At 28.1% G+C, this 12,575-nt stretch overlaps 1 protein-coding gene across 2 annotated transcripts in view; it reads right to left on the bottom strand.

The window, feature by feature from the left end:
• Positions 1–2,772: 2,772 nt before the first annotated feature.
• Positions 2,773–12,575, bottom strand: part of LOC142322091 (esterase E4-like) — a 42,450-nt gene continuing 32,647 nt past the window's right edge. Inside the window, exons 7-10 of one of the 2 annotated variants that reach the window (XM_075360766.1) lie at positions 7,837–8,018; positions 6,007–6,154; positions 4,379–4,511; positions 2,773–3,106 (exon numbers count right to left, since the gene is read on the bottom strand). In XM_075360766.1, coding sequence (XP_075216881.1) covers positions 2,953–3,106; positions 4,379–4,511; positions 6,007–6,154; positions 7,837–8,018 — 617 coding nt within the window. In that variant the 3' untranslated portion in view covers positions 2,773–2,952. The remainder of the gene's footprint in view (positions 3,107–4,378; positions 4,512–6,006; positions 6,155–7,836; positions 8,019–12,575) is intronic. The other variant, XM_075360767.1, reaches the window with a different exon arrangement.

Here is a 12,575-nt window from a genome sequence, read left to right as displayed (position 1 = left end):
ACTGCAGTGTAGTTTTGATGTATTGTGTTTTTGATCACCTTCCTGGTGAAAGAAAATTTTTTGATCTATCACTTATTTTAGGATTAAAGCAAATTCAGTACTTGCAAACTGTGACTGCTACATGTAATAGATGAATAATGAATAAAAGATGAATAACTAAAGAAAAGCTAATGACCAGTTCTAGTTGGAAATTTTACCAGTGTTTATTTTATTGTGTAGATAGAAATTATGTTGTTTTCCTTATTTTTCTATATAAGATATTAACTCTTGCTTGAAACTAATACGTAGTAATAATAGAGTGTAAAATATATTATATAACTAATATACTAAAATTACAATTTAAATTTCAAATTTAGCTGTATACAATCTTAGAATTAAAATATATGAAGGTCTATAATGCTATTTTATTAAGGCATTCATATCAAAAACTATACATCAGTTAGCAATAAAGCATGCCTCCTAGTTATGTTGGAACAGACTAAATACAGGTACGGTATGCAAAACTTGTAATTATTTAAACAGTTTATCTCGGTTAGGAGGTTTATTAATTACAAACAAAACATAATGCAGAGAATGCTTTGAGTTATTAATAATAAATATACATAGTGTGGATAAAATCATAACCTATGAGTAAAACATACTATGTATATTTAATGAAAAGAGTAATTTAATTATATGACACAGGAAGTTAAGTAACATGTAACTAAGATCATTATTTGATAGTAGAAAAATAGTTTTAAGTTTTTTAGTTTAAAATTCAACTGTATATAGGTAAAATATTAATTTATTCATCACAACTGAAATAAAATATTTCTGTTTCGTCTTGGTGGTTAACATTAGATAAAATGTATTTAGGTGTAGTGTTATTAATGTTATATTCATAAATATTATCATTTTTAAAATTCTGATTGGAAATCGAAATCTATTTAATAATTACAAACAAGAACAGATATTGTGGATTTTTTAATTATTAAAAAAATGTATATGTATTTCTCCATGAGATAAATCAATTATGAAAATAATGATTAGAAAGAAAGCTTTTCTGATTATTTAATCATTTCAGCAATTAATTTTTACTTCCTTGTAAGAAATAAAGGAAGTATTGTGATTGCAAAAAATGTTGGTTTTCAGATTTCAATGGAAATATCCATTTTGACTAGTTTTGCTGTGATGTACATCTGTATTTCGCATAATTCAAAAACAATTAGTCATAAGATGTTCAAATTTTGGATTTAGGACTGTTGTAACTGATGTTATGTTTTGCACCTTCTCTTTTAATTGCAATTGGCTGAATCAAAAATGTCCAAAAAAGCTCAAAATCCAAAAAATTGGATTTTTGACACTTTCGTAACTGCAGTAATAAGCCTTCATTGAGAGCTTTTCAACAATACATCATAAATGATACTTATTTTCATTGGTTCCAGAGTTGTAGCCAAATGAAATTTTAATTAATGAAATATTTGGATCTTACGAGGGAAAGGCACATCAGTTCGAATCAGACTTCATCTACTTCTTTTTCTAATTTAAATATATTGATTTACTAATAATTATTAACCTCTGATTGTAAAAAAATTTTTACAATAAATAATTCAATAATAATTTTAAAAAAATGAAAAAATATCAGAAGTTATTAATGAAATAAAATTTTATGTACTTTTCATTTTAACAAAATGTGCATGTGTAATTTAATAGATGTACAAGGACGTCAGGAAGTCATATGGTGTCCAAATCAGACTTTTTTTTCATTAGACTACTAGCTTCACTAGTGCTAAATCAACTACAACAAATTCACAAGAAAGATGAATTAATTTTAAATCTATTTGCTTGGTCATAAAGGTTAAAAATAATGAAGTGATATTTAAAAATTAGGACTTGACAACAAGCCAAATACTGAATAAAAATCTCTCGCTCATAATGTTGGTCTAATTATCAGGCCAGTAGAAGTAAGTAGGGAAATAAATAATTATTAAAATCCCATAGTCATTGTTAGCATTTTTAATAAAGCAGATGTATCAGTGAATTTGTAACCTCTGAACTTTGTCATTCTATCACTGTTCTTAATCTATAATTAGTAAATGGGAAAGCAGTAATAGTGAATTATTATGTAATTATAAAATGAAAAGAATGACATTATTTTATTTAGTAGGGTTTCTTAGTTTGACATATAGTATGATGATACTTTAAATTATTAAATAATGATGATACTTTAAATTATTAAATAATAATTGATTTATTTTCAAATTAATTCAACTTTTGCTTACAAAAGCCTTTGGGAATTAATTTGGAGACTAGATATTGAGTATCTAGTCTGGAAGAGAGAACTGTTGATAGTGGTTCTTATACCTTGTCTTAAAAATATTTAAGAAACCCCTTAAATTATGTAACTGAAATTGGTGTTGTTTTGTTTCATTAATACCAGTTTTTGTCAAATGGAATTTATTTTTATCAATTATTAAAAATTATATTAGTTTTTATAATTTTAATGATTATATTTTGTAATTTTAAGTGTTATCGCTCTCATTCTATCATGCAATTTAGTAAGCCACTGAACAGTGTGCAGTTATACATTTTACTTTATCTTTACTATAACAACCTCAGACTTGCTACACATATATTGTGAAAAATAATTCCCCTGTGACCATGCCCTTTACTCTCATATTTCCTCAGTATTCAGCATAACCTCTATTTGAGACACTACAACAAAATTTCAGGAATATCTTTGAAGGGAATAAGCCAGTTGCATAGGATAAACGTATTTAAAACAAAAATAAATAAAACTTAAGTGTTTTAATAACTCATAATAATATTCATTTAACAAAACTTTTATGAGTAGACATAAATTAAAAATGAATAAATACACATCAAATGAAGTATAAATTATTTTGAATATTAGATAATGTAAACAGAAAATATTATTATTTTACTATTTTCAAATTAAAATTTATGTTATGATCAAAGCACTGGAAATAATCGATTCCAAAGATTCATTCTTTCAGGGAAGGGTAAACCCTTTACCAATGTCAATTTTGTATCAAAATCCAAGTATTTTTCATCATTGTAAGTCATTGGAAGCCATTGTACAGGAGAACCATCAGGTGTTGGATTTCTGAAAAGGAGAGACAAAATAACTTTACAAAAAAAATCTAGCGAAGCATAATGAAGAAACAAGTGCCAATAAAAATGCTACCAAATGTGGTGGAGTGGAAGCACTCAGTCTTTCTTCCAGAAGGTCTCAGTTTTGAATTCTTATCAGGTTTGGTATTTTTCATATGCTACAAATTTGTACACCTTATTACCATTATGGAATTGCATATTATATCATGTTCAGCCTCCGGAGATCTTAAGATATGTATTACATTATAATTGAATCAGGACATATGTATCTACATTCTTTATCTATGTACATTTTTCGGGTCACTGGTATATTAATTAATATTGATTAACAGTTATCACAGCTTAACAAAAATTGCTTTCAGGGAGACAATATTAAAAAACTAATGTAATTGTTTAGGCTAAGACTCATTCTGGCAACCTTTATTTAATTAAAACAAGAAGTTAGACATTGTACATTACAGAAAATTACATTTTTAATTTTTATCACTTTTCTTAATCTGATGACAATGAAAATTATTGAAAATGGACCATTAGTGAGTTACCAATTATACATTAATTGCTGAACTTCAAACTTAAATATGCATAACTGGTGCAGGATCTTTCTTAATATTCATGATTGGGTAGGTGAACAATATGAGGTCTACTAATCTACTTTAAGCAAATTATTAAACATGAATTTTATTATTATAAAATAATGAACATTTTCTACCAGTAACACATATTAAATTGATTTCTCAAATTAAATTATGACTATGGCTATAAACAATAGTGTTTGTGAGAAATCAGTTGGGAGGAAATAGAACAATTATCATAAAGAAACCTCAGAAATCATATAGAAATTTTTTGAACCAATAACTAAATCCTCAGTTACAGAAGAAAGATTATTAAATTTTTTTTTAGATATCATATTTTATTTTGAAAAACTTAAAATATATTTTTGTAAATTCTTTTAAATAAAAATGTTTAAATACAAAGTAATTTGACTTGTCTTTTTATCTTGTAAATTTATTGGACATGCATCTTCATTCATTTTAAACTTTTTTTCTTTTTTAAACAATTTTTGTGGATAATGCAAGATCATTAGAAATGATTTTAACTTTATGACCTAAGCAGTGCTACAATTTGCTTATCTTCATTCACAAATTATTGGTAGACAGCTGTGATTTATTTTTATTTTTTAATGTTGATAATGTCTTATTAAGAATGTCCAGTGTATATCAAGGAACCCATTATATTTTATTTGCCCATTACATTTTATTCTTACCCATTCATAACAAAGTTTTTCCAAAATGATGTTTCATATTTAACCATAAATGCATCTGGATCACTTTCTGTAAATTTTGGAAATCCTCTTTCAATGTAGAATAAATATATAAGATCATCATGATGGACTGGACCTAAAAAACACATCTACAAATTTTAGTAAAACTGGATAGAAAATCTGTTTCTGTAAAACTATATAAGTATAAATTATAAACTTATTTATATAAGTTTATTTTCAAAATGAAAATAAACATAAGAAAAATATGTTTATATACGTGTGTGTGTGTGTGTGTTTTTTTTTAGTAGTTTTATATTCGTACAGACTGTTGCACCACGAAAGGACACTTATTTCAGGAACTGGTTCCAGATCTAAATATAAGAAGAAAAAAGTCATAAGCATGGATCTGGAAATGGTTGTTTTCATGGAGTTAAAACTACCAAAAAATTTCACTCTGATTTTTGCTCCATATAATGTAAAACTAAAATTTTTGGTAAGTAATTAGTGTATTTGTATATTATTTGACCTTAAATTGATAAAAATATGGTATGAATAAAAATACAATAGAACATGGTACAGAATTGTAAATATTTTTTGATAGAAGTCAAATAAAAACTCAAAAAATTCAAGTTAAGCAACATATTTTTTTTTAGATTTGGCTTAAAATAACTTATTAAATTCCCTATTAACTTTAAATTCTCAAATTTAACTTTGAGAACTAATATAAATAATAAATTCAATAAAAAACAAATACTAGTTTGAGAAATTAGACTTCAATTAAAAACAAGAAAAGTCACCTCAGAAATTTGTCCTAAAATGATAGTTGTGTTGTTTGTTCAAAATTTGATTATGGAGACATCAAGTTGTAGAGGGAGTAGTATTCTTCTATGACCAAATATTCAAGTTCAGATTAACTTTAAACACAACTTTTTGCATGGTTAATACAACTTATTCTACTTGTAAGTGGATTATTTTATTAGTACCTTAACATAGCATCAGATTAATATTATTAGTAAATGAAAACATTTTATATTCATAATGTACAGATGAATTCATACGTCTAGTTTAAAGGATTGTAAAACAAATGGAATAATATATTACAGAAATTCCCAAATTATGAAATAAAGGTTATTTATAAAACAATAAATTAATTATAAAATAAAATAAAGGTTTATTTAAAACCATTCCTTTATTTTCTGGCCCGTGCTCTGATCTTAATAAATGTGAAAACAAGCACTAACAAATTTGTACTATGTACTACTATTCAGAAACAACTATTTTCGTCGGAGAAAAAACAAAACAATTTATCATTTCTGTAGAAGAGAGCAAGTTGTCTGTTTATATAATTCAAAAATGTCAGTATATGTTCAGTGCAAAAATTATGTTAAAAAGTAATAATAAATCTGTACAATATTCGCAATCAATTATATAACTTTTCTTACAGTTGAATAGACATATAATAAGTTACTTAACAAAAATTCACATAATTAAACTCTTTTTTTAAATAACTTCCAATTGTCCAGAAATATAACTGATATAAAGCAATCTCCTAACCATCTTATGCTTAAATTTGTAATTAAAAATAAATAAGTATATTTTTCAAATAATTATTCTGTAACAAATAAACTTACCGATTGTTTGATTAGTAACTGGCTCTCTCATGTGACTGTAAAGTCCTTTATAACTTAATTTATAAAAGTAAACCGGTTTATCACTGTACTTAGAGAGTAATTTTGCTGTTGTATATTCACCATATATAACTGAAAAATCAGAAAACCACTGAAACAAAAAGATTTATTAAAATCAAAATTAAAAAAAGCAGTGATAATTATTTCAATACACTTTATATAATTTTATTTGTTTATGAAAGAACAGTTAAAGATTATGTCTAGTCTTCTAATAATTGATTGAAGAATGGAAATTTAATTTACTTTTTTACTTTGTATTTACTGATAACTTTTTTCTGCCGGCTTACCAATATTTTATTTTTATGACCATGAACTGTTGATCATATTTTTATTTTATAAATTACTTATATCCTATAATGAACTCTAAGAAATCTGTTCAAGATTTCTCATTTGCATTACCATAAATAAAATGTAAAATGCTTTAGATAAGTTTTTGGTATTATAAATCTCAGTTTTAAACGGGATATCATATTTTAGAAAATAAATTACATTACCTTAAAAATGCAAAGATAATGTGGTCAAAGAAGGAAACACATAATTGCAAGACTTTTGAACTATAATAAATTTTGATTTTATATCCAGTGATCAAGAGGAAGTAATATCATGATGGGAAGCCTGGCATGGGATAAATGTTATTCATAGAAAAGCCTATATTATTTTTGTGAGTGACTTGTGTCCAATGTTAAGTTACTTACAACCACTGGTTGTAGCACCTAACAAACATATAGCAATAAAAATTAATCTTTATTTGCAGCTCAAATAAGCATGCAAAAAATTAAAGATAGACGTAAGAAAAAAAGATCCTTTTAATGAGGATATAAAACATAAGAAATAAAATAAAGCAATTTGTAAAACCTAATAATGGTATAAAAAACTAAATTGTACTAATCAGGTATACTACAATAGATAATTAATATTTGAATAAATTTAATAGTTACACTTTAATTTTTAAGTAAATTAAAATAGATGGTAAAAAACTATTAAATGTTTTAGAAAAAATAAAGTATTAGAAATGAAGATTATAAAATAAGAGAAGGAATATTATTTATTAAGTAATTTCAAGTAAAGATATTAGAAGCAGACCATTGTAAGCAAGCAGATTTTCTTATAAATTATGTGTGTTAGTATCAAATGTAAATTTTGAAATAGAAGAGAAATTCTTTCATTTTTATAATCATTCATTTTTCATACTTATCAGACTGTTATATATAACCTTAGTTGAGAGGTAGCTGGTAATTACTTAAGAGAATAAATAAATAAAACTGTTTGTGTGGTTGTACAAAAAATACTAACTTATGAAAGAGAAGGGAGAAGGTAACCAGTTTTTGAAGTCATTCGTTCAGGAATTATGTTAGGTAATTTGATTTTACAGAGAAAAAAAATTAAAAGGATACTTTTTAGTGATTAACTGTAACTTATATCTTAATGTACTAAATGTTTACAAAAAAGAGTTATTTTGAAATATGATTCCTACCTCTATACAGTTTCTTATATCATAAATTAAAATTATATTAGCACTAAAAAGGGGAAAACTTTAGAATACTACTAATGTAATTATCACCAAACTTTTTATGTATTGATAGATAAATTTCAGCTAATATAAAGAATATTTTCTTCTTTTTTCTGTGTACTGGCATACAGCAACTTTATTTTTACATCAAACAAACATCATTATCCATGTATAAAATGTACATGCCAGCTAATGTAAGCAATCTTTAAAAAAAAAAACAGGTATTTATATTAATGTAAATTTTTAATAATTTATATATTTACCTGTCCAAGCTCATGTACAGAATCCTTAGAAATGGGTTTATTTCCAAGGTAAAATTTCTTAAACGTATTAGTAATCTTTTGGGCTTCTTCCTTATTCTTATCATCGTAATCAAATAAGCTTGGAGCAAGGGAATCAAAATTTTCTATCAGATGTTTACTCAGTGTTTCATTATTTAAAACATCTAAAAAAATTAACATAACATCAATGTATTAAAATTGTTGATATTAAGATAATAATTAATTACTATTATATTTTTTGCCAAGATGACTATAGTTTCTATGTTGAGTACTGCTTACCTTTCTTAGCTTCATTCTTATATCAATTGTAGTTGTGTTTCGGAACCACTCCATTGTCAGAACGTATTGTACTGGCACTTTTAAATTTTTGTTAATCTTTATATAGCATTTAGTCAATGCCCCTCCCTATATTTAAGGCCAGATATTTCTGGCCCATAAGGCCATGACATCAAATATATGGAGGGGCATTGACCAAATGCTATATAAAGATTAACAGAAATTTAAAAGTACCAATGCGATAGGTTTTGACAATGGAGTGATTCCAAAATGCAATATGTGATAAAAGAATGAAGCTAAGAAAGATAAGCAATACTCAACACAGAAATCAATGTTAAAATGTATTTTAAAAGTAAGAACTGATTCCAATATTTACATTGAAAATAATAATTGTTACAAAAAATTAAATGCCTCGTATATGTTTTTATTCTCACCAAGGGATTGATCTCACTGAACAACTTTTAAGAATTGAAAATGCTTAACAGTAAAATAAAACACAGTAAATACATTATGCATAATATTGATGAAATAGTATTGCACATATAAATTAGGTTAAATTAAAAGGTAGATTTCCATTGCAATGAAAATAAAGAAAAAAGTGAATCTGTGGGTCACTGACCAGAAGACACAGCTCATGTACAATGCTATAGACTGACACCTGAAAAAATACATTTCAAAAGGAGAATATTTAATAACATTACTTGCTTACAAAATCTATCATTACCTAAATTAAAAACAAAAAAAATATCTGATAGAGCATTTTAGGCATAACTATTTAAATTCCAGTCAGTAATATTTTGCCATACATAGAAATTTTTTTTTTTTTTGCCTTCAGTCATTTGACTGGTTTGATGCAGCTCTCCAAGATACCCTATCTAGTGCTAGTCATTTAATTTTGGTATACCCCCTACATCCTACATTCGTAACAATTTGTTTTACATATTCTAAATGTTGCCTGCCTGCACAATTTTTTTCCTTCTACCTGACCCTCTAATATTAAAGCGACTATACCAGGATGCCTTAATATGTGGCCTATAAGTTGTCTCTTCTTTTAACTATATTTTTCCAAATGCTTCTTTCTTCATCGATTTGCCGCAACACCTCTTCATTTGTTACTTTATCCACTCATCTGATTTTTAACATTCTCCTATAGCACTACATTTCAAAAGCTTCTAATCTTTTCTTCTCAGGTACTCCGATCGTCCAAGTTTCACTTCTATATAAAGTGACGCTCCAAACATGTACATTCAAAAATATTTTTCTGACGTTTAAATTAATTTTTGATGTAAACAAATTATATTTCTGGCTGAAAGCTCGTTTCGCCAGTGCTATTCTGGATTTTATATCACTCCTGCTTCGTCCATCTTTAGTAATTCTAGTTCCCAAATAACAAAATTCTTCTACCTTCATAATCTTCTCTCTTCCTATTTTCACATTCAGGGGTCCATCTTCATTATTTCTACTACATTTCATTATTTTCGTTTTGTTCTTGTTTATTTTCATGCAGTAGTTCTTGCATAGGACTTCATCCATGCCATTCATTGTTTCTTCTAAATCCATTTTTACTATCAGCTAGAATTACTATATCATCAGCAAATCGTAGTATCTTTATCTTTTCACGTTGTACTATTACTCTGGATCTAAATTGTTCTTTAACATCATTAACTGCTAGTTCTATGTAAAGATTAAAAAGTAACGAGGATAGCGAATATCCTTGTCGGAATCCCTTTTTTATTACGGCTTCTTTCTTATGTTCTTCAATTATTTCTGTTGCTATTTGGTTCCTGTAAATGTTAGCAATTATTCTTCCATCTCTGTATTTGAACCCTAATTTTTTTAAAATGCTGAACATTTTATTCCGGTCTACGTTATCGAATGCCTTTTCTAGGTCTATAAACCAAGTATGTTGGTTTGTTTTTCTTTAATCTTCCTTCTACTATTAATCTGAGCGCTAAAATTGCTTCCCTTGTCTCTATGCTTTTCCTGAAACCAAATTGGTCTTCTCCTAACACTTCTTTCACTTTCTTCTCAATTCTTCTGTACAGAATTCTAGTTAAGATTTTTGATGCATGGCTAGTTAAGGTAATTGTTCTATATTCTTCACATTTATCTACAACTGCTTTCTTTGGTATCATGACTATAACACTCTTTTTGAAGTCTGACAGAACTTCCCCTTTTTCATAAATATTACACACCAGTTTGTATAATCTATCAATCGCTCACCTGCACTGCAGAGTAATTCTACAGGTATTCCGTCTATTCCAGGAGCCTTTCTGCCATTTAAATCTTTTAATGCTCTCTTAAATTCAGATCTCAGTATTGTTTCTCCCCTTTCATCCTCTTCTTCCTCTATAACACCATTTTCTAATTCATTTCCTCCGTATAACTCTTCAATATATTCCACCCACCTATCAACTTTGCCTTTCTTATTATAAATCAGTGTACCATCTTTGTTTAACACATTATTAGATTTTAATTTATATACACCAAAATTTTCCTTAACTTTCCTGTATTCTCTGTCTATTTTACCAATGTTCATTTCTCTATCCACTTCTGAACACTTTTCATTAATCCACTCTTCTCTCGCTAGTCTGCACTTCCTACTTATAGTATTTCTTAATTGTCTATAGTTCCTTTTACTTTCTTCATCACTAGCATTCTTATATTTTCTACGTTCTTCCATCAGCTGCAATATATCGTCTGAAATCTAAGGTTTTCTACAAGTCTCTTTGTTCTGCCTAGGTTCACTTCTGCTGATTAAAGAATTTCCTTTTTAACATTCTCCCATTCTTCTTCTACATTTTCTACTTTATCTTTTTTACTCAGACCTTTTGCGATGTCCTCCTCAAAAATCTTCTTTACCACCTCTTCATCAAGCTTCTCTAAATTCCACCGATTCATCTGACACCTTTTCTTCAGGTTTTTAAACCCCAATCTGCATTTCATTATCACTAAATTATGGTTGCAATCAATATCTGCTCCAGGGTAAGTTTTTCAGTCGATGAGTTGATTTGTAAATCTGTGCTTAACCATGATATAATCTATCTGATACCTTGCAGTATCCCCTGGCTTTTTCCATGTGTATATTCTTCTATTATGATTTTTAAACTGGGTGTTGGCAATTACTAAATTATACTTCGTGCAAAACTCTATAAATCGGTTCCCTCGTTCATTCCTTTTGACCAGCCCATATTCACCCACTATATTTCCTTCCTTGTCTTTTCCAATGCTTGCATTCCAATCTGCAACTATTATTAAATTTTCACCTCCTTTTATGAGTGTGTTTAATTACTTCATCAATTTCTTTGCATACACACTCTACTTCATCATTGTCATGGGTGCTTGTAGGCATATAGATGTTAACAATCGTTGCCGGTTTAAGTTTTGATTTTATCCTTATTACAGTGATTCTATCGCTATGCATTTTAAAATACTCTACTCTCTTCCCTATCTTCTTGTTCATTACGAAACCTACTCCTGCCTGCCCATTATTTGAAGCTGAGTTAATTATTCCAAAATCATCTGACCAAAAGCTGTTTTCCTCTTCCCACCGAACCTGACTAATTCCTACTACATTTACATTTATCCTATTCATTTCCCTCTTTCAATTTTCTAACCACCACCTTTTTTGTAGACTTCTAACATTCCACGCTCCAATTCGTAGAATGTTATTTTTTAATTTTCTGGTGACCCCTTCCATATTAGTCCCCACCCGGAGATCCGAATGGGGGGCTCGTTTACCTCTGGAATATTTTACCAAGGAAGGCGCCTCCATCATTGCTATATGAAAATGCAGAGCTACATTTTCTTGGAAAAAAAGCAGCTGTAGTTTCCATTGCTTTCAGCTGTGCAGTACTCGGAGGTCTGAGTGATGTTGATATGGCCGTTTAAGTCGTCCTGACCTACGCCCTTAACAACTACTGAAAGAGCTGCTGCCCTCTTTCGGGAATCATTCCTTAATCTGACTCTCAACAGATACCTCCGATATGGTTGCACCTTCGGTCCAGCTACTCTATATCACTGAGCAGTCAAGCTCCCTCACCAACAGCAAGTTCTCATGATTCGTAGAGGTAGATTTTACTATTATTATTTAAGAAAGATTTTTTCTTTATTCATTTATTAGAAAATTAGGGCTTATTAGTTATTGTCAATGCTTCTTATTTATGTACAATAAACTAGTCAAGGCTAGATAATTTTGCATTAAGTCATAAATAAAATGAAAATTTTGCCTATACTAACAGATAACCAGCCAATTATCAGTTTATATCTGGTAGAACAGGAAAAAATCTCCTGTTTTATCATTAAAACTGAAGATATTTGTGGAAATTACTCCTGAGTTCAGAAATCATCTTTGACTGACCCTACAAGGACATAATAATGAATGATTAGAGACAGCAATAAGTTTTGACGTAAGGTTATGTACTAAATGTCAAAATAATGTGACA

This window comes from Lycorma delicatula, chromosome 3 (assembly GCF_047948215.1).
Source record: "Lycorma delicatula isolate Av1 chromosome 3, ASM4794821v1, whole genome shotgun sequence".
NCBI lineage: Eukaryota > Metazoa > Arthropoda > Insecta > Hemiptera > Fulgoridae > Lycorma > Lycorma delicatula.
The sequence above is the reverse complement of the archived record's forward strand: the minus strand, read 5'-3'. Positions and strand labels throughout refer to the sequence as shown.